Below are 27,943 nucleotides of genomic sequence, written 5' to 3'. Positions count from 1 at the left end.
CTCGCGATTAAAGCGCGATTAATGAATCACTCTGTTACCAAGCGCAGGAATGCACGGAAGCATTGCACGCCTCGATATCGTAAACGAGGTGTGCTTGAAACGTGCGTTTGATCGCGATACACAGGTTTAGAGCTAGATATCGCAACGAGCACCTTTGCAAACGCGACTTCCCCCCAGCAACAAGTGTCCCTTAAAATCAATTGTCAATGGTAAAAGGGAGACGAGATGCTGACGAGATGTTTGCTCGTATCGGTACATCGGGCTATTTTAACATTTATGCGATGCAAAGTGGAAGAGATCTTTTCGAATGCCTCGCAGGGCGTGAGTTTTACAACAAAGGTGATTCCTTTTATATATTCGTACGAGATTCTCTTTTCGCGTGTTCTTGTGAAACCTAGCGCCATCGCCGCGGGAGAGGTTTCTATTTTAAAAGTTTCGATTAACCTATTTCGAGCGCATAAATGATAAATGCGAATGATAAATGAAAGAATATCGTGTAAGGGGCAACAAAGAGGAAAGAACAAGAGGTATTTTACGAGATACGTGATAAACGTGATCCTCGTGTAGGTGTCTCTTCGGCTCTCAAATTTTCGAGGTTTCGATGAAGAATTGATGTCATAGGTGTGCGAAAGCTGGACACACACACTAGGCCAAAGTATCTAGTTATCCGACTCGACGAATACGAGACTCGCAAAAGTGACCCAAATCCTAGGATAGGGGCACCGATACCTTACAGACGTTTAGAACGACCCGAAGATAGCGGCGAATGGTCAGTGGCGTCGCCGAACATCGATTCGTAATTTCATTTCGCATCGCCTGAGCCGTTAACATTGGCGCGGCTAAGACCGGCGACGTGATTTCCGGTTGGTTCGCGATTAAAACGGCATTCGGGTTACGGAATGGGAGAAAGTTGCGCAATATGAAAAACAACAGACTGAACAAGACGAATTTACCGCTATTTCCACGAGATTCTTCGATACGCCTAAACACAGAGATCCGGGCGTAAACATATTTCTCGCGTTGAAATTTCTTCCTGTCTATAGAGAGTTAATCGTCTACGATAAATTTGTCCTAAGAAAAAAGTGCGATTATCGAAAGGAACGTCTGAAAGTTACCCTGTTACCCTGCTATATCGACATGTACGCGATTCCAACGATGCCGCGAACGCGCGTTTAACTTCAACCAGCATGATGAAGCATGCAACGATTCGGTATATGTATAGTCGCGTGTATAAAGAGTAACGATACGGATGTAAACAAGACGAACACTTACACGAACAATGATCCTGTGAATTCGCAGATATGGCGACGTTCGTCGTTGACTTATTGGTAGTCAGCCAATAGAATTGTCCTCGTTCGTTAGCGACGCAACAACGATGCTCGTTGGCATCAACATACCGAAAAAGCGCACTGAATTTCCCTCTCCTGTTTTGTAGATGCTCGTTCCTTCGACGGTTAACCTTACTTTCCGCGCCTTCGACAGCCACGATAGATGCACGAAGTTCGCGTATAACACGATTTCACGTAAAGACACACACACGCGCATTCATAGACAAGGTTAGAAGAGCCTGTCGAAAGCACGTTGGCGAACGTTCCGAACCGAGTCCGAACGAAACAGATTAATCCGAAAGCGAGTTTCCGTGTAATCAAGAAGCACCGCGTGCGTAAACTACAGGCGGCTGGGCTAGAGTACGGGTAGTGTGTTCGAGAAATTGTTCTCGCGCTTGTCTTGTATCGGCGAAATTGAACCTAAGTTTCGCCGGATGACGGAGATGGAGAACACACCGGTCACGCGAGCATCGACTTTGTCCGCGGGCCGAGAAATTTCGTCGGGGCCGCGTGACTTTTGGTATCGAGTTACCACCACGAAAAATACGAACTGTTCGAAAACGATACGGCGGAAAATATGTAAAGGTAGTCGGCGACCCGGATCGATCGACGGCATCCAAAGATCGAAATGGAACGACTATTCCACACACTTTCGATTCACAGCGATCGAACTCGCGGATTAATCGTCGACGGCGTGGTACAAGCTGGTTCCATATGACGTAGAAGAAAAATCGTTGGCCTTTTGGAATTCGCTTCGTCACTTATACACACACGTATAGGTTGAACGCACAAAAATTTCGTACAGTGGCCCTGCGCGGTCGAAACGTAATCGAGACACGTTGATAAATTGAAGCGACGAATAAAATCCATCCAACTCACACCGTACTGTATATACGTGATTTTAGTGATACCACGTGTCCGTGATACGATGAAGATAGTAGCAAACTCTGGAACCACTTTTGCCAGCAGTCCCGTTAAATTTCGACACGCTGTCGCGCGCTGAACGGAAAGGGCGTTGACGCGCGACACGTACACAAATCGGAACAACGATACAAAGACGAAAATCACGGACGTTACCTATTCGCGAGAGATTTAGCGAACAAAAAAAATTCTTCACGACACACTGGCTCACGTCCCGCCGCGAACTGCGAACGCGAGAAGAGCCGGTCGACCCGAGCGCCACGCTCAATCAGCGCGGAAATCGAACTTGCACGAAGATATACGGAGAGACACGAACCGCGTTAAGGCGAGAGATTACAATGCACGCGAATTCATAGCGCGGCGAGTTTGCAGAATTCGCTTCCTTCTGTGAAACTAATATTATCTCTACGCGATCTTAATAGACGCATATTTTTATCCTTGTCAATAATCTCGATGCTGGACGAAACTGTAGAAATCGAAGGACGTTCGCCTATTTAGAATAATCGAGTAGCGGATCAACCGGACATTTTCTAGTTGTAGCGTTTTCAATCGTTCGTTTTCTTTGATATTTATTCGCGATCGAAACGAAGAATTTTCTCGCAACCAATCGACCAACAACGATTTCCCATCTAAATAAGTCGATGTAAAATCTCCGTACACTCGAGACATCCTTGTTCTTCCCATTCAGGGAAAAATCTCGCTGTATTTCGAGTTGTTTCGCGGAGAGCTGAATTTGAGTACATAATGATGGTGATTTTTAGACAGGCGAGCGTTTCAACCGCCTTGAAGAGCAAGACGAACGAAGAAAGAACACCCTAAAGAGATCTTACCCCGTCTGTATCGATAATTCGCCGTTATCGAAACTTGAAGAGGTCTAGCGTAATCGTCAACAATTTGAAAGTAAAATCACGCGGGAGGAATCGGTCGGACAGAGTCAGTCGTTGGAAGCGTGCCACTAGGAACAACAAAACGCTCACGATCCAACCGATCGAACACAAAAATAATCCCATGATTTTATCGTAATCTTATGCCACACCTATTCGTTCTGCATCGAATAACGCGAACCTATCACGTTTACGCTGGATTTTAAAAAGCGTTGCGTCAACGAATCCACCGTGAGTTCAAGTTCGTTCGATAATCCGACAGTCACGCGTCTTCTTTTTTCCACGCGGTATTCGTACGAGAAGATATTCAAATTCCATGCACGTACAGATAAATAAATTATCTTCTGCATCGTGCCTCGCGCGACGCTTGTATATATATATCTATATATATATATATATATCTATAGATCTAAATATGCTGAAAAATATTCTACGGGCGAAAAAAGGGCGGTGGCCGAAAGAGAATCGGAAAGCCCGCTCCAATACTGTCGTGTGTAAATATTCGATGAATTCATCGAAAAACCGGCAACATCTGAATAGGCCCTTCATCCGCGTGCGAATTTTTTTTTTTTTTCATTCTTTTACTTCCATTTTACAAGTTGACGGACCATTCAACGTGAATTTTTCCTAATTAATCAATATCCCGGACCGGTGCTGGCTCGACCATGCGTACGGCTCTCCCCGGCGAAGAAACGGGAAAAACGTGGACAGAAAAACACTCGTTGCGCGAACAATTTTGTTTGTACGTAAAAACGACTGGCCAGCGAACACGCGGCAGCCACGGACACTCGTCGAGAATTCTCCTATAATTAATTTCCCGATTGTATTGAGCACGCGTTCCGGGAAGTACGCGCGCGTACTCCACGTTTCGCTAACCCTATTTTAATTCATTTATTACTGCGTAATGTCGATCGCGTTATCCCGGAATCTCTTCCTCTTTTTTTTTTTTTTTTTTTTTATTCGTCCTCGCTTCGCTCGCGAATAGAACAGACCGCGTTAAAAACGATTAAAAATTTTTTTAACGCGCCGTGAAAAAAGTCCGCGAACCGAGCTTTCCCCGTCAAAAATATTCAAATTTTTAGACTTTCGGATTTACCAGCGAACCTGCTGCGGACGATTCTTACGATTTCGACTACGATCCGTTTCACACGTTTTCCGAAAACTTTTATCGATCGTTCTTCGCGTTCATATAGACGAGCGTACGTATACGTCGGATCAAGGAACGTCCGTTGCCTGGACCAAACAACGAGGATTAATCGAGTACGGCGATGTTGCAAGAAAGGATTAACAACTTCAGCGGTGGCTGTTGTTAGAGCGCGTGGTGGTACGGTTTCGTAGCTGTCAATCGGTGTAAGAACTGTGAATGAAGATGAACAGGAGAGATAATTTGGTCGGAAAGGCTGGCGCTTTTGGCAACAGCGGTGTCTTCCTTTTTGCGACGGGGTAGAGAGCGTGCACGCGAGCACCGAGCCGCGTTCCGCGCATGATATCGCGACATTAAAAATCAGCACCAAGAAGAAAAAAACTGGCGCACCTTCTGATGCATCGGGGTGGTAACAGCTGTTGAAGCAGCTGCCACGTGGCCGACAGACACCTATGATTGTCGGATCGTTTCAACATTTTTTCTCCTCCTGTTTACAATCGATATGGCTTTCCATGTATTATCGGCGATTTTACTCCGGCGAAACGGAAGCGAAAGTCGCACACGCAGCCTGCCTCAGCCTCGATTCCATGGATTGTTCGAGTTTACGGTGTACGCGAGATGCGATTGTATTATTTTTATTGCTTCTCGGAAACTGTCGCGTTTCTTGCGCTCCTTTTTTCTTACCCGGTTACGGGCTACGAGGTCAATTAATGCTAATTTCTTTCTCCGGCTTCTTCGTGCGGTTTTATTTTCGTTTTTAAACGACGCACGAGCGTGCGACGCCGAAACCAGTAACCGCGTTAAGTATCACTCGGTGGTGAGCGGAACAGTATCAAGATTAGTCTACGCTGGGTACGTATACGGGTGTACGATAATACGATAAAGAACAAACTGTTGGCGAGTATGCCCATCGCGCTATCCAACCGGCAGGTGAGTCGAGGAATCGGTTGGCGAAACCACGCGATTACTTTTTGCTTTTTTTTTACCTGTCACAACGGCCCGTTCACATTCGGCTCGCAATACGCAGCACGAGCCAGCTTAGGAAAATAACGACACCGCGCCGACACATGACGCGCTTTCGATACAAACGAAACACGACGAACGCACAAAACCCTGCCACGCTTTCAATCACCTACCAACGATTCACTTTCTATACATCCAGCAGTCCCGTCAACCACTCCTTCGTCCCTTTCAAGAATTTCCATGCACAAGAACGCCGCCAGCGTCCTAAATGTCTCTCAGTGCATGACAAAAGGAAGAAGAAGAAAAGAAATGACTCGCAAGTGTCGTAATTCTGGCCAACCCCTTGCTAATACGCCTGTCTCTTCACTCGCGTAGGTGGAACGAGGGGTAAGAAGAAGAGAGAGAGAGAGGATGAGAGAGAGAGAGAGAGAGGATGAGAGAGAGAGAGAGAGAGAGAGAGAGAGAGAGAGAGAGAGATAGGAGAAGGAGGCAAAAAGGAGTCCCGCGTGCAGATTTGAAAAGGCATCATGCGTCGATCCTGTTAAATTTTTAGAGATGAGAAAACAATGGGGGTAAATGCTGTTTCTACAGGGGAGAAGAGAACCAGGGTGCGTTAATCTCTGTCGCTCTCGTGACTGGCGCCCCTGTTCCTTCGTCCAGACTTTTCTTCTTGCTCCTTCCCTCTTGCCGCTGCAACAGGGAGGAGGCGAAGGGTCTGACATCGACAATAGGCATCGAGGAAGTCGAACTCGGGGATCTATGCGGCGAATGAAAAAGAACCGACCAACCGAGCGGAGAAAAGAGAGAGACGGTAGAGATTCGGGCCATACAGAAAGGAGAGACACAGACATAGAGATAGAGATAGATAGATGAGAGAAAGAGAGAGAGAGAGAGAGAGCTCGTCGCTGTGGAAAGGCAGCGTCGGTCCTAAGCCCAATTAGCAATTTAAGGCAATAAGCGGGTGCACTCCCTTGGTTACGTTCCTGCGTTCGGTATACTCGACATTATTTCAGAAGGGAGACGATTCTTCCAGGCCTCATCCCCTTCCATCCCGTCTATGGTTCCCGGTTCTCTTACTTCTCCTCCTTCTCCACCTTTGCATCGGTGAATCGCATAAACATCGCGAAGGCATCAAGCGTGGGTAGACAAATGCCAAGTGCATATATATTGGAGAGGATGGAAGGAGGATCCGCTCGTTCCTTTCCGGAAGTGCTCGTACCGCGTTCAACCGGACTCCCTTAAATATGGAAGTAACCCCTGGCGGCTCGAAATTTGTGACCGTTTGCGGAGAAATCGATGGGACGCGCAAGAAGAAAGAAGAAGAAAAAAGAAAAACAGCGTTCGGGTATCGTGCGAAGATGAACGCTCGTAAGACATCGAGTACGCGGTACGGCGATTCTCGCGCGTTTGATCGTCGACGCGCTGAAATATACAGCGGAGAATATTTTGGTGGCGTGGAAAGGAAAAATACGAAACGCTTGACCGTAAAACAGCGAAGAAGCGCGTAAGAAGCGATCGTGCGAAAATAGCACGGTTCGACTCGCGTAGTATAAATCGATACGCGTTTCGATGAATTTGAACGCGCGATAAAACCGCCGAGAAAAAGATGGTCCTGCTCTTTTAATAACTCTCTCTCTATTGGCTTTGCGTTTAATCGCTGTGTATACGAAGAGAAGCCGTGGGCAGACGAACGCGAAATGCATTCTTAACTCGCTGCCCCTTCCTTCCCTCCTGCCGACAATGGTAGGTTTGCCGAGCGGATGAGCGAAGGAATGGTACACACAGAGGGTGATAAATAAGAGAGAACGAGAGTTTATGGCGATCCTACCCTACACAGAGACTTGTTTCTTCCCCGGGCATTCGCGAATTATGCGTCATGGCGAAGCGAATGCATTCAAATTGACACGATACCGGAAGGAAGACAGAATTGCGACGACGAATCCCTAACGTCACGAAACGCAAGACAAATTTACCAAAGCGGTACAATAGCATTCTTTTCGTTGTTTTGGCTCGGCTGGATTTACCGTGCAGATCGCTATACACAGCGACCAAACACCGAAACTACTCCGGTACAACGCACAGCGTCGAAGAGAAATCTCGCAGCAACGTTTCTTTTATGCGACGTCACATTCTTCCGACCAAATGCCGTGCCCGTTGCCGTGCTATACGCGCCACTCCACCAATGTTTAATCCTGATTTTCCTTTAACGCGGCGTATCGGCGCGCGCCAGAGAACGACGGAATTGCAGGCCGGTGTCAAAGAATGGAGCGCGACTTTTACGAGGGCCTGCACCGCTGCCAAAACTCCCGTTTTATTGCTCACGAGTGAAACGGAGGTGGCGGCGATGCAATTTTTGGGGTAACAACGTTTTATGGTTTCCGTCAAGAAATTTCATCCCGGCTGCGCAACCTTATCGGGCGTTACTCCGCTGCTGTCGGCAGAGGTCTGCCAACTTGACGCAAAATATCCCGTCCCCCACGTACGAATGTTACGACGATGTCTCGAGTAACCATCGAGTATGTATCTCGTGCGAGTAATCGCGCATAGTCAACGACCGCGTAACACGTGCTACCTGTTCGAAGCAGTTACAATCTCTCGATTAAGGGAATGAACTCGTCGGTGGAAACGTTCGTTCGTGGGAAACTACGGAAAACGGAAATCGGTTGGCGCTCGTAAAAATTGGAAACACGCGAAACATGGGTATACGGTGTCCCGTACGGAACAACCTCGATAGTCGAGCGGGACACGTCTACGGCATCGAACGTCGTCTGAATTACTCATGGTTTTCGCTGGTGGAACGTCTCTCGCACGAAAGCGACAACGCGATTGCTCGTGTGCTCGGGTGGCGTGTTTCGTGATCGATAACGCGTTCTTTCTCTCTCCTCCTTTTTCGTTAACGCGGAAACGAAAATTACACGACGATAAACCGCGAAACGAAGAAACGAGACGAGAAGGCGATTTGAAGGGTTCCTGGACGAAGACGCGGGGATTTACGTGGAATTTTAAACGACGAGGATTCGCGAGGAAAATTGCGCGCGTCTTGGCGACAGCGGCATCGGCAATTTTTGTTTCAACGTCCGAGGCGTAGCCCTGATTGGCCGATGAAAGGCGCGGAAGTATCGGTCTGTGCACAAGGATCGATAAAAAGAGTTGCAGCCGAGGCAAGCCCGGGGTAAACGCCCAGGGCCAGTGGGAGTACATTCAGGATCACGAGTGGTCTTCCATCAGATTAATGAATCGCAAAGTGCATTCATGCACGTCATATGCATTTGTTGATAAAAGTCAGCCGGACCTGGTGCACGCGAATTTAATAATCCCCGCCGCCTAACGAGACAGCCCGTCGTCGACAGAGAGCTTAGCCCGGGGAACGAGAGGTCCTCCACGCACCGCCAACGTTTCTCAGCTCCGTCAGAATTGGCCACGGCTGACGGAGAAACGGACGGCTGCTTTCATACCGATTCGATTTCCTCGCCGATCGTAACGAGCCCGGCCTGCGTACGCGCCTACGCGAGGAAGAGAGCAGATGCTTCTCGTTTGCAACGTGTCTCGAGAGTACGGAAAATACTCGGACGAGAAAACGAACGATCGTCGAGTGGCACGAGGGTGGAAACGAGAAACGAGATTCGCCGGTCGACCGATCGAATTTGCTGCGAGGATAACCTTGACCCAGGAACACAAGGGGACCCACCACCGACCGACAAGGTGGCAGAAGGAAACGGCAAAGTTTCGACGGAGTAAGAAACCCGGGCGAAACAATCGCCGAAGAGTTGGCCGAAAGGTGCTAGGGAGAAAAAGCAAAATAAGGATCGATGGTGGCTGTGCAACCGCGATGCTGAGGGTAAATGGCACGATGCTGGTAGTCGCGAGGGTGAGGTCCGCGAGGAGGGTAACCTTGACCCGGGGATGAACGACCCTCTCCCGTAGCACGTGGCGCCCCTTTCGTCGCTCCTCCAACCCTATTCTGGACTTTCACGACTTCCATTCCAACCCTCTTACTCGTCCAACGCCGCTACCACCCCCCGGCCCACTCCCACTACGAAGGTTCCGCCGAAGCCGGCGTCGCGGTGATTCTGCCCCTCTGCCCCTGCCAACCCCCACGACCCAAACCACCGCTCTATCCTCCGCATACACGAGCCGCTGTTCCCTTTCTCCCTTCTCTTCTTCGCCCTTCGACCGTACACCCTCCGAACCTCCTTTCTCTTTCCCTTTCCATAGCGAACCGTTTCTGCTTTCTCTTTCTACGCACTCTCGCTCTCTGTGCAAACTTATCGCGAGCAGGGTCGCACTCGCTGGGCACTGCTATCTTCTCTCTCGGCCCGTCTCTCTTCCTCCATCGTTCCCTCGCGCGTTTCTGCTTCGTCTCTCGGCTCCGCCGCGAGCTCCATCTCTCTCGCTCTTTCTCCTATCTCCACCACCGGCCTTGCTTATTTTCTCCATGAGGCGACGCGAGAGGCACGAGGGTGGAGACCGAGAGGGAAATTTCAAGGCCAGGGTACAAGCCGGCTAAAACGCTCTCCCTCTCTCTCTCTCTCTCTCTCTCTCTCTCTCTCTCTCTCTCTTCTCCAGGTTCCTCGGCATCGATACACCACCGCGATCCTACCCTGCACACGCACGCTCTTCGCCGTTTAGCCGATGAAATCTTACAGGTTCGGCCGATGGCGTTTAAGGTTGCGTGACGATCGATGCGTTCGACGGTCGCACATGCCGATTTAACCGACACGCGGACAACGCGCTCCGACGAAATATCACTGGGCGGGACGATAACGAAGGGATTTTGGTAGGCGCGTTGGAACGCGCGATCGAAACACGGAAGCGGGAAATTCGCGGACGGCGGACCGGCGTCGAGTACCCGTAACACGCTTCTCCGTTTCCCCTCGTCGACTTTGCTTCTTTCCAGGAAAAGGAGAGAAACTTTCGTCCAACCACGCTCGTTTCATGCAAATTACGTCGCGCAAAGTTGCCTGGCCTCGATGTTTCCACTTTTACGTTCGCATCTCTCGCGCGATCTTTCCACCGCTCTATTATTCTGCCATTTCGTTACCCTTTGCACGCCAACTTTTCCAACTTTCACGCGCGATCGGTCACGATCGGCGTCCCGGCTTTCCGATCCAACGAACGGATAACGAGACGCAAAAACGGAGCGTCGCGTTTCCAAAAAGAAAAGAGAAAGAAACGAGAAGAGAAAGGAAAAGGTCGGCCGCAAGAGTTTTCGCGACAACTTTTGCCCCGGACTGTACTTAAATACTCGAAAAAAACTGAATCGAACCAGGAGAACTCGACCGGATGGCTACGTTTAATCTCAAAGGGAGGACGATAGCGAAGAGGCCACGATTGAAAGAATTTGTTTGCTCTGCCATAATAAAAGAGGACTTGGTTTTGAAAGACACGCCCGATGCTTCTTTCCGCACCCCTCCAAGCCTTATCCTGTCGAGGCCGCGCAAATACCGCTTGTTCATCCGCGGCTTTTAACTCGCCGAGTAGCCACGTGGATCCGCAGCAACCGTATCCGATCGTAATCGAAGTCGATTCCCTGCGAGAGACGTTGCGATCCAGCGAATCTACGTCCACCGAACTTTTTATTCGCCGCTCGGTTATAAAATCTAACGATGATAGGCGTTTGCTTCCGAGTATCCGTTTTCTTTCTCTCGTGTCCTCGCGAAAAATCTAGCACGCTAGAACTTGATTTATACGAAGCTGTCGGAAGACGCAAGTTGGTTCGTATAACCGGGTCGTTCGTGTAACAGGAGTCCACCTACTTCTGCCCGCCATCTACGATTTTTCGTTCGGTTAATAGGAGTTCCTGCTCGTATAACAGGATTCCGCGAAACATTTGCTCCACGAACAGCTACGTAACAACGTTGCAAACTCGCATAGACGGCGAAGCGTGAGAGCGTGTCGCGTAACGCGTGCCTCTACACCGTTTACGTCTTACTGTTAGACGTTCGTACAGGCTCGCTCAGCGATAGTTGGAACAATAGCAACTCCGCTGAAGTTCGCTTAATCAGGCAACGTTAAAATTTCACCGGTGTAAACCGAGTTTTCGTACAACTGGCGTTCCACCGCGTAATTTCGCGATTGCCTTCGATGCCAGACATCGTCAACGTGGGATGGATCCCAACGATACGATCGCGACGATAAGCGAAAGGGGCTGCGCGACGAGCCACGTTCTCCTTAGCGAGGAGCGCGAGAGTAGACGAATAGCGAAACAGAGGTATAGGGGAGGCGAAAGTTTCGAATGGTTGGAAACTGGTCGAAAGCAACTATCGAAATAGCGCGACAGGTGGGAAGCGGTGGCCGGGCATCGTCGTAGCGCGCTGCCAGTTTCGAAAAACGTTGCCCGGTCTAAGATCCATCGTGTCCCAGTCGATCGATTAATAAACTCGCGAGCCGTTTCTCTTTTCCTATTCCGGGAATAATGCCCGTTACAGCTGGCAATCTTACCTCGATCGACCATAAAATGCCCGGCTCTTTCAACCGAATAAAGGCTATAAAAGACAGAGTAGGACGACGCTGCGCGATCATCGCTCACCGTTCTGTATCCCTTGGAAACTGTTGCTGGAAACCGAGCAAAAGCCCGTCTCCGTCTTTCTTCCGTACCTTTTTGTTTTCCCTTTCTTTTCTCTCTCCTTCCTATAATAACCCATCGACAAATTCAATTTTCAGATTTCAAATATACACCGATTACGAGAAAAATCTCTGTCCGACGTTAAACACCGATACTTTGGCCAGCGTAATTTGCCGATAATACAACGGAGAAACGGAGAATCTGTCAATGGGTTGATCGGAGAGAGTCACGCGAGTCTCTCGAGCCGGCTACGGACTCTCGGACGCGATCTTTCCGAGAGATCCAAGGGCGTGAAATCGCTGCGAACGCGTCTTACCTGAAACAAAGAAAGAGAAGGTGGATCGTTAGAGACGTCCGTTGGGAGATTTGCTCGCGCTTCGAGATACGAAGCGGTGGGAGGAGAACGCGCGCGGTTACGGCGTACGTCGGATAGCCGGTGCCGGTACCGGTGCCATGCCGGTTCGTTGAAACCGACCGAACACGGATCGATTCGGCGAGACTACGAAAGTTAGTACTACGCGAAGCGATTACACGGCTGCCCGATCCGCGCCTACGAAAATTGACGGCGTGTACACTGATAACGAAGATGGGTCCGTCATTCCGTGCCAGTCCGCGCGCGTCTGTCCGCGCTTTACGCTTCTTCCTTTCTCTCGGTGAAAATATTTTCACGCGGTTTCACCATCGCCGGTCGACGATAAATACCGATCTTCGTCTTCTCGAGGATCTCTGGATCCTACGAAGCTAAAAACCCACCAAGGCCGGTCGAACAAAGCGTTCTTTGTCTTTCCGACTAGGTGCGAGTATATCGACGGATCGATAAATTATCGCCGAATTCGCTGGTCAAAGTGGAAGAAAATGGGCGAAAAATGGCGAACCGTAGACGCAACGTCGTTACGATCTCTCGTAAGATCGCCAGATGAAGTTTGCAGCTTTGCAGTTTGGAAAATCGCGAAATATTTGACGACCATATATATCGGACGCGGTTATATTCGATCGTAATCGACCGATTCGGTATCCGTGTCAGCAGATCTTGTCTATTATGCACGTGTGCCGGATTTGGGAAAGTCGCAGGAGAGTTCAAAAGCAAATGGACCCAGATCCGCCGTGGTATCTTTAGCGATCGCGTATACCGTGGCAACGGTCTCTCTCTTCTAACGAGTCGCGTCGATCGACGTTCACTTTTGACCTACATTTCCACGGACGATTTATCCCCCTGCCCCTCGGATCGGATTAGACATTCCATCGTTAATAATTCCAGTTTAGACGTTCGAGCGAATGCTCCGAACGTTTACCGCAACCGGCATCTCTTTCGTAATAATTAGTCGCACTTTCGGCGATTTATGCCGATCGCCGGATCTTTCGATAACGATTCGGAACACGGATGCGCCGATCATCGCCGAGAAATTGCACGTTTTACGCCGAATCTTCCTCGCAGATTTCAAGAACAAGAAACGTTCTACGTTTCTAATCTGTCGACCATTCTCGGGCGCGTTAGTTCGGGATCGCTGTATGAAGTTGGATCGGCCGAGGAAGAACGGCGTAGCCGATCGCGACGATCTATAGGCGAACGAAAATGGCAGCGCGTATGATACATGTCAAGTTATGCGCGGTCGAGACGGAGGAGGTGTTGTCGGCGTCTGGAAAGAGCAAGGCCTGCTTCCAGGAAAGCCACGGGTCTGCGGTCAAATTATTTATGGCGATGCGAAATTAAAGAGTTTCGCCCCGTTTGAAAAGCAGCGGCGATCCCGGGCCCCGACGACTCCGATTTACGTCCTTGGCTGTGGTCGGCCGGTCGATCGACTCTCCTTACATCCTGCCCGGGAATCGTTCGAGTTACGGCCGGCTACGAGATCCACCGCGAACCATCGTAGAGACCGGCCACGAGCACCACGATACGTCCCCGTTTTCTCGATCGGATCGCGCGTATCCTCCGTCTCGATCGATCCGAGCGAAGCGTAACGTTTCGAGAAATTATCTCCGATTGTGCCCGATTGGCGTAAAAATTCTACTAGGTGCTCGAGCATCGAGTTGCTTGGTCGTCGGAATAATTAAAATACGGTGATCTTGTCGGACGTTCGACGTCGTCGATTATTCGCCTGGCGGTGGCGACGAATTCCCGTGAGAATAGCTGCAACGATTTTTCGTCGCCGCGTCTCTATCGAGATTCGCGTTTCGACGACGCGTACAACGAAGAGAGGAGAGCCGGGACGAGCGACCAATCAAGACATTTTCCCATGAAAAACAATCGATTTCGCGCGATCGCCGCAATCCTCTCGACCGGCTCTTCCTAACGAGTTCGGATACGAGAGCCACGCGTTTCTGTCCGAGTAGATGGTCGCCGGTGTCGATGGTAGTAGCTCCTGGCGAAATGAAAGGACGAACGAAGGCGAGAGCGAGATGATCCGTGAAAGCGGCGGCGAAAAGAAGAAGGCGCGGTTCTCGGATAGGAGCAGAAGCGAGGTAACGAAGAGGGAGAGAAGCGGAGAAACGAGCGCGAGACTACGAAAGGATACGTGCGAGCGAGTGAAACGCGCGCCTGTGCGTATGTGTGTGTGTGTGTGTGTGTGAAAGAGAGGGTGAGTGGCAGGCAGGGCAGGCAGGGGGAAGGAACGAGGGAGGAAGAGAGAGACAGAACCCCTTCTACTCCGATTCTACTCCCTCCGACCTTCTCCATCTCCTCTACCGCTTCCTCTTCCTTCTCCTCTCTGCCGCCCCACGTTCCCGTCCCTTCCTTCTCACAGGCAGAAAGTAATCAATACTTTGGGAAGGTGCGTGGGCGAAGCATACGCGCCTGTAGGTCGCGGCATCGTCCAAGTTTCGCGCAAATTTCACGCGAATCTGCCACCAACGACCAAAGACCGATCAGCGAGGATCGACGATGGTCCTGCAGCAGCAGCCGTTTCGACGGTCTGAGCCAAAAGTCCACGATACTAAATCGCGAGCCTACGCGTGCAACGCGATATCCTCGGTGGTATGGTGGCTTCGCGAGACTTCCAAGCGGAAGAGTCCAGATTCTACCTGGGTCGAAGGCGATCGGAGGAAGAAAGCGGGCACGAGGTCGTCGCGCTTCTTCCTCCAGGGTGTTTAATCGAACGTGACGACGATAATAAGGAACGCTATGAAAGACGTTGGCGATGGAAGGCCGGTAACGTTTCGGCCAACTTCGATCGGACACGTGTGAAAAGTTGGTGGGAAAACGAGTGGAAGGTAGACGCGTCTTGTCGACGTCGTTCGATGCTGCGGCGAAATTTAAAAAAATCACCCTCGATACGTGCACGTTAGCCGCGTCGACTTCATTTCCCGAATCGGTCGACAGCCTGGGAAAATCGGGAAAAATCCATTAAACGTAAAATTCAATTTCTACCGAAGCAGAGAAAAAGATAATAGCCACGCACTTGATGCAAAATAACCAGCGAGCAGGCAGGAGGGAAAAAAAGAGCGAGACATAAATGAGAACTGTTTCCTGCATCGCGATCTCTTCGCTCGATCCTCCCATTCTCCTTTCAATCTCCTTTTATCCAGCGGCATTGCGCCGATTATAGTTTTAATCGAATTTACGGAATGCGGCTATTTTAGCCAAGGGCGAGGGGGAGGCAAGTTGAGGTGGGGCGCGCGAGGGTGGGAAAAAACGGCGTCTCGGCGTCGCCGGTAGACCAGCCAGGGATTAATTAAACGTACTACACGCCGGTACATTCGTTCCGCGATGCTGCACAGAGCGGGAAAGAGGCGAGTGCGCGACATCGACGCGTTCCGCGGCGGAGAAAAGCAAAGAAACACGAGGACGACGAAGACGATTTCACGGGGCTCCACCGCGACAGAAGCGCGTTAGAACGCGCGGGACAGTCTCGGTCGCGGATTACGAAATTTAATGAAAATTTCGTACGGGGCCCGACTCGCGCTTCCTTCTCTTCTCTCGCTGTCCTCTTCGCTTTCCTCTTTTCCCAGCGCGCGTATTATTTCATCGAGCGTCTCTCGATCGCCCTCCATCGTCTCTCGCGATTCGCTTCGAGAGACGACGACGACGACGACGACGACGACGCCTGTACGCGAGAAAGACGAAACCCGTCGTCTTGACCGGTGGTGATCGGACAGCGGCTGTCGACATTGGATTTCGAACGCGAAAGCGTAGAAGAGCTTTGGCGAATCGATGAGCTAACCGATTTAGAGACGATTTTTTCCTATTTGTATACCGTCCGGCAGCTAAAAGCGGCAGGTAGAATGCTTTTAAGGGTTCGCGGTTTCATCGGGGATAACGGAATTATGGCGACCCTGTCTCTCGTAAGCTCGACGACGAACTACAACGGTAGCCTTAAACGCGACAGCTTCGACGCGGTTGCGGCTCTGGCGATTCTACAAAAGTCGTTTCGAATTCGACCCGAAGAGAAGTTTCATTTCCTCCGGCCAGTTTACCATTAATCTTGAATCGGACAACGAGACCACGATAAAGCCACCCACGCGAACGCGAGCCTATAGGACACGACGCACCAGATAGCCGGCTATACGACGTAGCTTCTTCTTTGTTGTTTTTCGTCGCTGTATACCGGTGTTTCCTTCTTTACGACGTCCCGAGACGCGCACGTAAACCAACCAAAGACTGAACGTGGAAGCGGTAACGTTGAATAAGTGATGCTCCCGCCTCGATCCTGCAAGGCAGATACGCGCGGCTCTGTACGTAAGTTCGCGTGACCTTCGTTCACGAGCACCAGAACGAGAAACGAAGAAGACGAGACCAATCAAAACGTAAACGCCGCGTTGGTCTAACCAACGACTGGCCGGTGCGGCGACTCGTTGCGTGTTACCTGCGGACTCGCGGAAAAACGTATCGTGCGGCGTGTACGTCGCTGACAAATACCACTTGATACACGCTCCAGGTTCTGCTATTCCATTGGCTTTTCTTCTTTTTTTTTTTTTTTTTTTTTTTTTTCTTTCTTTTTCCTACTTCCAAACAATTACGGGGCAAACGGTGTATCGAGAATTACGGTGGTAACGTTTGTGTCGGCTAACGGTTCGGTTTCATCGACGACGCGATATTTTCGACGAAGCAGCGTCGCGGTGAATAGTCGATCAACGTACCATCCGGCTGCAAAACACTTACGCCGATACGTTGCCCGAGTAAAAAGGAATAACAGTACGACGAGAGATCTCAATTTCGGCGTATTAAGTATAATCGCGTTAAGAAAGAGTCTGGGTGGCATGTAAATGAATTTTGTATTACACGTTATGCGCGTACGAGTGTATCGTAATTACGCGTTATTACTTCGTATCGCGACACCCTTATCTCGGCTGTTTCACGGCAATTATAATTTTCACGTGGATGCTCTGGCTCGCCAAGCTTCCGGGACCTTAACCTTTTCGATCGTCGACTTTCTTCTTGCGAAGATTCCGAATTTTATTTAGTTTATTTAACGCAATGTCGACGCCAGCGTCAACGTCTCGATCAATCGACGACGACAGTGGCACGTTGTAGCTTCGCGTGCGTAAGAAACTACGTCGACGCGGATCTGTGGCAGTGCCGGCGAAGCTAGTTAAAACTCGCGATAGTTAAAATCCACACGGTGGAAACGTGGTGGTTTTAACGCGCAGTGAGAATTAAGTGCATCCTTCGTCGTTTATTCGCGTCGAGGTGAGATAAGAGGACCATTAACACCGGAAGAAACCGCTGACTCTGGTACGAGCAGCTTCTTTACGGATTCGTTTGCTGTTCTCGGAACGAACGCGATGACGAAAGACGAAAGACTAGCCCGAAGAAACGACGCGACCTACCGATCGCTCCTCTTTCTTCCTCTTCTCCTCTTCTTTTTCTTTTTTTTTTTTTTTTCTCTTTTTCTCTTCAACGACGTTTCACGAGGTGTACGAACGTTCGGCGAGCTCGCGACGCACACCAAGAGAAAGTGCAAACAACTGCGAACGAGCTGACCCGGGAGAATTCCACAATTATCGCGAGGCTAACGCGCGCTACTCCGATTCGTAGTCGGCGAACGCGTCTTCCTAAACGAGGACACCGCTCGCGAAATAAATTCTCCGCGCTTTAAGATAATACGTGGAACCGACTCGTTACCTCACTTACGTAAGTACGTACCTGTTATTATGTAATTCTTTGGAAAATAATAAACGCATCGATCACATCGATCGGAGAACGCTATTTAAAGGCGAGCGCGATGCTCCAATTTCGAATTAGCGGATGTGCTTCGGCGAGAGCGTACCGCCTTCTTTTTCCTGCCGATCGATAACGCTTGAATTTTCACGGTAAACATTTTACAATATCGTGATATCGAGCGAGATAAAATCGCGAACTCGTCGCGTATTCGTTTACGGCTACTAAATTTCTCGGTGCTCTTTATCGCCGCGCGAAATTCCTTCGACTTTTCAAATGACACGAGGAAAGAAAGAAAAGCAACGACGACACGTCGAACCAGCTGGCTGCCGAAGCGAGTGAAACTCTCGTTGAAAGAGGACCAAAGAGAGAACACCCAACTGACCTCGCTGAGGAAACAAGATAGTCAAATTGGAAGATGGCATCCCGCTGGGAGTAACCATCCACGTGTTATTTAGCGATCAAGTTAGAAAAATGTAACAGGCAAATGTCCAGCTGGACAAATTGTAAAGTACCAATTAAATAATAAAAGAGACATTTTTAAACAACTTCCTCCCCTGTAATTAGGCGACGTATTCAGCGGTGTTACCATTTTTCTACCATAAATACCATAAATTGTCCAGCGAAACGCACGAATCGTTTTTATTCGGTTCGACGAATCGTAATCTACGCCTTGGTTTAGCTGATATTAAATTCTTCCCTTTTTTTTCTTTTTTTTTTTTTATAGATAACCGAGACCATAAGCGAAATTTTCTGAAATTCCACGTAACGTAGAGCTGAGGAGAAAAAGGAAAAAAAAAAAATAGAAGAGAGAAAGAAATAGCCGAAGCAGCGAGAAAGCGCGAACCTTAAAATCTACGTTAAAATCCGTTAATGGAGAAAATAAACGTTGTCGAACGTGGTGAAAGATGTCGTAATATTATGGTGGTTCAACTGGTATCAACTTGTATGCTAATGAATGTGCGTGGCAGTGAAGGCTGGTTTGCAAATGGCGGCCGTCTACCCTATGGAAACCGCCAGCCATTTCTACGCTACGATTTCTTCGTCTCGGCTCTTCCTTCCAGTACGAAACCCGAGGTTCTACCGATTTTTCGTCTAACGTTGGCAAATTATTCTCCCGTCGAAGGAAACGAACGAGTCGCGTGAAAACCAGGCGTACGATTTATCGCGCGTTTCATTTACCAATTTCGTTCGCTGGCGAATCTCGCGGCGTTTCGTTGCTCGAACAAGAGATGTCCGCGATAAAAACGCTATTGCAACGTGGTGTTTTACGTGCAGAGAATCGACGAGACGAAGCTCGTCGATTGAACTATTTCGCGTGGCGATTTTAAATTAGATCGCACACGGGATATTTTCGATAATTAGCACGAAATTTTATTTCTTCGATGCAGTTTCGCGCAGCAAATTGCAGATTCGACGAGTTCCTATTTGCTTACGTATTTCGGTTATTAAAATTTTCTAAGATTCGTCGAAATTCAAAATAGTCGGTAAGAAACGCCGAATTTTCTTTGCTGGGAAGCATCGTTCGTTAAGGCGAACACGCATTGCCATCGTTAAAAAGGAAGGTGGACTTGTGAATTTTCTTCCGTCGTTTTCTTCCAACGTGGTACGCAACGCGGGAACGGGGATTTTTTTTTTTTTTTTTTTTTTTTTTTTTTTTTTTTTTTTTTTTTCTTTTTTTTTTGGAAATGCAGGCAGAGATTTGGGAAAGAAAGGAAGGAACAGATGGAAACTACGAAGAAGGAAATAACATCTGGGAATAGGAAAAAATATTCTTTGGAAAGGGCTGACACTGCAACACTGATCAATAGGTGGAATACTCGTCTTTGAGCGTATTCAAGGACTTAAAACTCAGGTAGAGAAAAGTATTAAGGAACTAATTTCAACCTTCCTAGAAATCGGCCCGGACCTTTCGAAACACGATCAAACGGACGCAGATGTGGCCCTAACAATGCGGACAAGATATACCTGAACCTTTTGTTCGAGATTTCCCGAACAGAAATTTTGACGTAGACAAATGAAAACCTTTGAGAAATCGACGGATGGCTGACCCAAACGCGATCCTATCGCCAGGGTTCCTGTATTTGTCCATTGTAAACGCACGAAAAGAAGGGAAAAACTTTTGTGGACCGTGGCAAACGTTTTTTGTAAATATTCCTTTACAACTTTCTTGAAAATTACTTTACGGTAAATTATTGCAATTTATTTTTATTGCAATTTTCTCTGCAAGTACGTCCTTCGAAATTGTATAGTTTTATTCGATAGTTGTCAGATTAATCGTTAAACGAAATAGAAATTAAAATCGCGTTTAGATAAACTTCCCTTTACGACGTATCGTTCGATCCGTTCGAGTTTTCCGCTCAAACTTCGCATATATAGACACCTACGTTACCGATGTGGAAAAAGCTTGATGCGCGTTTCCACCAAAAGATAGAGCCACGTACAACGCTCACGCGCGTTTCGTGGGGACACGCAATATCGTTTATCAAAGTGTCGAACGTTTCCTCTTACACGCTTCGATCTATTCGTCGATTCGTCGATAGATCGTATTCCCCTGTCGTTGTTAAGCATCGATTCTCGTTATATTTGTATATCGTACATTAAACTATTAATTAATATCAAAATTGCCAACTCCGTGTAATAAGTTATTCCATGAATTCGTTGCTCGTCGCTACTCTCTACAAATTCTATCTGTCTACGTCCAATTATATCCGAATTAGAATCACCGCTTAATTATTTAGAACATTTGGCAAAATCCGCGGCGATCGTCCACAGATTTCGTACGATTTCGTTTGAAAATGAATCGATCGTGTCGAAGAGCAACGTTGTCTAGTAGGTTACAATTAAGCTACGAACGTCGGTATAACGTGTTTATGGCGTGTAGCATGTCACGGCAATGCTGCCAACGTTAAAACGCACGATCGAAGATCCTACAGAGAATTTTACTAAAATTCGATCACAGACCATCGAAGATTGGCTAAACGAGCGAAAGATGTTTAGAACAAATACAAAACGAACATTTACTTTTCTTTCGGGAAATTATTCCATCTTGAAGATTCTCGTAGAATTAAAAAGTATCTCGAAGATTGGTACAACAAACCAATTACGGAAAAAGTACGAACAGCCAAAGACAAAACGATTTTACCGCAATTATATTCCTAACGACACACCGATGACGACGATGATCGCCGTTGTGGGTACGAGGTCGAGAAATGGCAGAAGCACGAAGTAGCACGAAACTCAGCCACCTCTCGCTCTGTGTGTGGAAAGTTTCAAGTACAAATCGAATGCTGGAATTCCACGTGTCTTCGAGAATATGCCGGTGTATTAACGTGTCCTGCATCGCTACAGCGAAATTCGAGTTTGGCGTCTTCCACGCAAATTCTGTTCCACGCAATATGTAAATCGTCTCCGTAACTTCGTAACTATCACCGAATATCCAACAAGCCAAATATTACTTTGCTACACCTAACCTCTACGTTTCCATTATCGATAATATCGCATCGTTACCGTATCGTGAAATAAACATTTTTTTCGCAAAATACAATTTTCTACTTTGATCCCTACGTATAATCGACGATGCTACACCTTCCTAAAATATTTTCAATTCTCCGGATTTAGTTTTAGTCGTGAAAGCGGACGGGGGCCATTGCTCGAACTATCTCGACTCCCTTCGTGGGTCATATTTTCATACTGTTTGCATTGACCTCGAAAAAAAGAACTAGTCGCAACACGGTCATATATACTTTTATTCCGGATTATTTACGATGCCAGAAGAAAATCTCCGGGTTCCGATATGTAATTGATCATAACAGTGTCTGGTCGTTTCGCGTAAAATATCTTTGCCGGTGGCCACCACTCTCTATTTTTACGCCACCGTACGTTGGCATTACCGTGACACGTAAACGCCTGTATCTACTACGAGTGCCCACGTGGACATTTTTTTCGGCCGACCTTTATCGTGCGCCTCTTTCCAGTGAATCACTATTATAACATTGCGTTTCGTTTCGGCCATCGTATCTTCGAGCTCGCGTCCACGATTCATTTATTAGGGATTATCGAGTCTCGAATTTCCGCTGGATCACCGATTTAATTAAAGTTCGATAAAAATCTGATTCTTCGCGTAACATAATCTTCCCGTTGTAACGTCACGCGTGCTTGACGTAATTTTTTAATTGATTTTTCATCGCGCGATCGAATACTTCTCGGCGAAATACGCAAATCGAGAATTCTCGAATCGTCGTCGAGATGCGTTTTAAACGGTGCAAGACGTTTCGCCTCTGTGGCGAATATTTGGGAACTGCGAGAAAACGGAATCGCTATTACCGTGCGACAAACGTTGTGGCATATCGTCACTGGTGTAACGCGGACAAGCGAGTGAATTAATTACAACGGCTGAGACGTTTCTCGGCCAAGTTAAACAAGCGTTAACGTAGAATTTTCATTTCCCGCCTTGTTGACGCCGAAACCAGCCGAATTTCAGGGACGATCGCAAAGCTGCGCCACGTGCGATATCAAGGCCACGACCAACTTACCAAAAGGAAAAAACAAAAGTACCACAGTTACACAACGTGTAACCAGGAAGTTAAATAAGTAATAAAGAAAAGCGTATTCTGTTCTGTTAGGGACAAAGAATCGAGCATATTCACGGCCTATTAACATGCGTTTCGGCTACTTGAAAAGTTATTACTCGGCCCGCTGGTATCGTTCCACATAAAGTTCTAGAAAAACAACTGGCTGGACAGAATGGTTAGCTTCTAACGACACGTACCACCACCAATGCCGAGAGATTTCACGAAATGAATCAGCTATTACGAAAGCTTCGACTTTGATAAAACTAACACGGCGAGCGAGCGCCGAATTTCCGTTTTAAAATCCTCACTTCCAAGAACCTAACAGAAATCTACATTTTCTTTTTATTCATGGCCAATGGACTTGCCAAACGAATTCGTGTAATTTTATACTTGTCACGCGCGAAATGAAGTATATACCGGAAGTCAATGTTCGATGTTTAGTTAGTCAGTGGGATATTACGATACGGTGAACCAATGGCTCGGATGGATCACGAAGCAAATATCTGCGACGAATTACATGGTTATCTACGGGACGATCAGACTAGAAGAGTAACGTAAATTAGACGATCGAACAAACTTAAAGAAAAAAATGCCCATTACGTAATTTAATTACCAAAGCATTAAACGTGATTTTCAAATCTTACGTAACAACGACACGCAGTGGAATAAATGAAAAATTTCTCGCGTCAGACACGATAAATTTCGTGGAACACAGTATCCATGTAATACCGTTAATATTTCATCGTCTTTGAAAAGTTACTTTCGTCGCGTGCTTGTGTGCCTGCGTATGTATATATCGAGTGTTTGTGGATGATCTGTTGATACAGAGAACCGTTAGGTGAGCCCTAATATCGTTTCATGTTTGTTATTATCAACCTATTCCCAAAAGCAAGCTTGTAACATCATCAGCGTACCCGTAAATTTTCCCATATAGCGAACGAAAATCTTTTCCAACGATGCACGGCTGTTTCGTGTTATTGCAGCAGTTCCAACGATACGTACGTGCGTTTCTAAGTAATCTACGCTAAAGAAAGATCGTTGTTGATTGGATAGGTATATATCATGTGTATATGGAGAAAGACGTTAAAACATATCGAAGGAATAACGTTGTTAAACGTATAGCCAGGATATAGGGAAAAAACAAATGGTAAAAATAAATGGAAAAAATTGGCGAATCGCAGGGAGAAGAAAAGGCGCGAAATGGTTGGATACGCGGTGTGATCGGCGAATGGTATCGGTGAATTTCTAACCTCACCGGAAACACGATACAAGCATCGGAGATTCGTAAATAGAGGATGACTAATTTACCTCGTGGCATCGCCGTTTTTCTCCTCCATTTCTAAACGCTCCATTTCCTTCTGCAACACGCCACCGTCTGCAAACTTATCCAGGGACATGATTTTTTGTTGTTGTTAATGTTCGTTGCCAATTTCACACAAAAACCGACGAATTATTTACAACAATACCGGAAGTTGTATTTAGCACTGTTCAATATAATATATATTATATTATATTATATTATATATTATGTATATATATATAAATTTATCTTTTCTTCTAAATATCTTTTATAATGCAGCTTTTCGCCGTTAGCTACCGCTAATCGACTGAGGTAGACAAACACTGGCACTAAACACTGGCTGATTTCTCGTTCGCGCGACAGAACGAGCACGAATGAAAGAGAGAAGAGCAAGAAAAAGGATGAAAATAGGACGCACGACGACGTATACACGACCAAGACACCGCGTATAAACTCTTTCTCTCGGTTCTCCGTACAGTAGCGTCCTCTCTCGCCTCCTTAATTTCGTACTCCTCCACGCGTCTTCCTTCTCCCTCTTTTTTTCTGATTCTCCGGCACACGCTTCGTCTCTTTCGTTGAACACACGATATCGGTCTTTCTTCCTTCACCCTTTTCACAACGATGACACACGACGACCACGCGTGGCACACGGTAATCGGTAGCGATTATTAAAGGCCTCGCGAGACAGCGTGGCAAACAAAAAGAAAAAACGAAATAACGAGTTAAGGACGATCCACGCGGCACACTGTTCCCAGTAACTTCCTTCCAAATGATAGAAAGATAGCGTCTCGTCGTTCGTCTCTTGTTCTCTCAACGACTGCCGAAAAGAAACTCTTGCGGGTGGAGTAGTTTCCGTACTTTCCTCCTTGCCTCCTTGCTCCGCCGGCTTTCTACTACCGTACCCCTTCCCCTCGATTCCCTTACCACCGCTTTCTCCTTCTTCCTTGCGCACGCTGCCGCCTCTCCTTCTCTCTTTCTAACTAACGGAGAAATCCCTCCACGTATCGAAGACGCGCGAGCACTTTTACCAACTAAACTGAACAGACAGTCTAGTGCTCGTACGTGATTGGTTGATCAGTACGATCTCGGGACTGTGCGTTATCCGGTTCCCGCTACTGCTCTCTCGAAGAAGAAGAAGAAGAAGAAGAAGAACAAGAAGAATGATGGACACCGTTTTACGCGATGACACAACGGGTTAGTAACGCCGGTAGAAAAAAAAAAGATACGTCCTCCTCTCGCAATTACGTTGGTCCTCTCTTTGTACGTAACACTTATATACATGTACATATACGTCGAAAACGCACGTGGATCAATCGGTCGTGTTACAAAGGTGGTGTACCGATGCGCCGTTTTACTCTACCGAATACGAAGTGACACGACACCCGGCCTCTTTGCCGTGCGACTGCGTTTTAGTATATTCGTAAATGACACTGGCCTTAACTCAGTGCACGTATACGTGGGTGCGTCGTCCTTTCTCTGTTCTCCGCTGATTCTTTCTCTCTCTCTCTCTCTCTCTCTCTTTCTCTCTTTCTCTTACTCTATCTTTCCCTCCCTTTCGTTCTCTACTACCCCTTTCTCCGTTTTTGCCGAGCGTTTCGATCAGCGCTGCTTGCGATCACGACGAATACGCGACGATCAATGGGGTATAAATGCGCGTCGAGACAGGCAGATTCTCGTCCGAGTTTTACGCACACCTATCCGGAAGCGCGAACGCACACGGGTGTCGAATCGGAAGAAAAACACACACACGACTAACAGCAGCGTGCTACGCTGACGGCGGTTATATTGGCAGGGATATCTAGCGAGAAAGCGCGCTGGTACACTGATATTATTTTTATAACAACGCGGTGCGCGGCCGTCCTAGGCCGCGCCCAATATACCCCCACCCTTTACCGGCTTTCCTCCCCTCCACTAACTGTTCCTCCCTCTCCCGATCAAGGGGAAGCCTTACTGTTCGTCCCCACCAAAGACATAGACCATCGTACCGGCGTGTGAGACTCGACAGAGAAGGGTGAATAGGAAAACGTTCTCCTCGACTATCCTGCGTGGGTATATCAAAGCTGGAACATTTTCTTCGCACGAATGCCATCTTGCTCCTCGTCGTTTTTCCATCGTCGCGTTCAACGTACCTTTCTCTTCGCTTTCGACAAAAAACAATACTCGCGATAGAGATTTCATTCAACTATCTATTAAACACGTACACATTTCTCGTATTTTGGCGTACCACGTTGCTCGTGTACAGAGTCGCCATCTGATGGATGCCGGTAAACACTAAAAGTTGTTTTTCCATTTCTCGCTCCGTTCTCCTGCTACCTAATTTATGGCACTTCTGCGAAGTGTGCTGCGAACGTGAACGATGTAAAGGTGTCGAATGATAGATAGAAATCGAGTCATCGCGTATACCGAGTTTCCACGACTTCCCTCCGGTTTTGAATTATCCATACTTCTAAATACGTACTCCACGGTCTATCGTATCGTGCAAATACAATTTTTCCTGTTTCATGGAAAACCTGAACGATCGTAACGTAGACAGTTGGTAACATAGAAACATAAATTTAATAATAAATTATCGTGCTAGATTTCGAAAAATTTTCATTTCAAATATATCGTTTCGTACCATCGACTTGCCAGATAAATAAGAAACGTAACGCTTCACCCTTTGCCTCTACAAAGTCAAGAGTGCTTCTCTGATCAACTTGTGAGTCGAAAAGGGGGAGATTACAAGTGCCCAACCACCGCCAAGTTCTAAAAGACACCGCTCTGTACGTTATTTCACGTGCATTTCACTCACGATTCATTAACCTTCGATTCGGCAAAGTACAGTCGTCGAGCCTTCGACTCTATGCATAGAGTTTTACCGAACGTTGGAAGTACGGATTCCTGGTTCTCCGTAGAACTACAGGATTGATTCCGTTACGGAGGTCTCGCTTTGTTCGGCCAGGTAGGAAGGAAGGATTCGCCTTTCTTTTGTGCATGCCTGCAGGTATATGGGTGCAGGTCGACCACGGATATTCCTGGCTTTTCTGCGCTCACGTTTCATCCTCATTATCTTTGGCAATGACGAGGGTGTTATCCTTGAACTAGATTTATCATTCACAGAACTCTGTGGCCGGATGGCACTTGAATTTCTGATGCGTTCAAACACCTACCGTAATTGAGTTTCGTTATGCTCTGTCAGAATCGAAAGCAATCCTCGTACGTCCCTCGTACGTTGTAAAATACGATTTGTAAAAAAAAAAAAAAATGTCCGTTTAGAACCACTCGGTTTCTTCTACATCTAGATCACGTCAAACTAAATGTCAATCTATGGTCTTTCGTTTCGTACATTCCTGGCAACGATAAAAGGAAGTTTAAATTCGGTCATTCCGCGGCCAATGCCGTGTAGAATATCGGGACGAGTTCTACTGGCATTTGATCTGAATGGCACACCTGTACAACTTGCGTCATGTTCTTCCGGAAGAAAACAAACGATGATTACGAATCACCGAATTACGCCAAGGGGGTTCGAAGAAAGAGAGAAAAGAAAAAAAAAAAAGAAAAAAGAGAAGGGAACACCGCGAGGGGAGTGGTCGCATAACCGAAGAAACGTTGATCCATTATAAACAAGTGGACAGCCAGTTAGAACACCGGGTCGAACTTGAATTTTGAGCGTGCTATGTGGTCGCGTGGTTTCACTATGAATTTTTATTACAGAGGGTAACTTAACGAGCGATAGAAATACCGTTCTTTTCGACGCAACAAATAAAAATCCAATCGTTCGTGTATGCTTAGACGAAACGACTTTTCCGATGTTCGCCGTCGAATAAAGTTTCACACAAACGGGAAAAAGTATAATTATAAAAAACGGGAAAAAGTATATAATTTGATTTATCGATTTAATAAGAATACTCGTTGTTCTTCGATAATATCGATGTTCGAATCAAAATAATATAAAAATAATGCACATAGAAGCGAATAATCTGCCGGAACGTAGGCAATTCTCGCGAATTAATAATAAAACCCGTAACATGTATTTTCCATAATATATCGTCGAGAGTCACATGATCGGGTCAGCACGTAAAAGCTCTAGCGTCGTTTGTCGCACACTTTTTCTTCCCTCTTAGCCTCCATCGACTAATTCGTTAAATGATCAATCGATTATCCTCTTCATCGAGCATAAATCCACATCAG

The 27,943-nt window shown here is 47.3% G+C and overlaps 1 protein-coding gene across 2 annotated transcripts in view; it reads right to left on the bottom strand.

Annotated features, from left to right (window-relative positions):
• The window catches only part of LOC126870908 (insulin-like growth factor 2 mRNA-binding protein 1), a 44,410-nt gene extending 19,720 nt beyond the window's left edge, over nucleotides 1–24,690 (bottom strand). The window contains exon 1 of one of the 2 annotated variants that reach the window (XM_050629098.1): nucleotides 23,782–24,690. In XM_050629098.1, the coding sequence (XP_050485055.1) occupies nucleotides 23,782–23,870 (89 nt within the window). In that variant the 5' untranslated portion in view covers nucleotides 23,871–24,690. Of the gene's footprint in view, nucleotides 1–1,272; nucleotides 2,466–23,781 lie in introns of those variants that run through there. The other variant, XM_050629099.1, reaches the window with a different exon arrangement.
• Nucleotides 24,691–27,943: the final 3,253 nt, after the last annotated feature.

This window comes from Bombus huntii, chromosome 11 (genome assembly GCF_024542735.1).
Source record: "Bombus huntii isolate Logan2020A chromosome 11, iyBomHunt1.1, whole genome shotgun sequence".
In the NCBI taxonomy this organism is placed as follows: domain Eukaryota; kingdom Metazoa; phylum Arthropoda; class Insecta; order Hymenoptera; family Apidae; genus Bombus; species Bombus huntii.
Note: the sequence above shows the minus strand (reverse complement) of the source record. Positions and strands in the feature narration are given on the sequence as shown.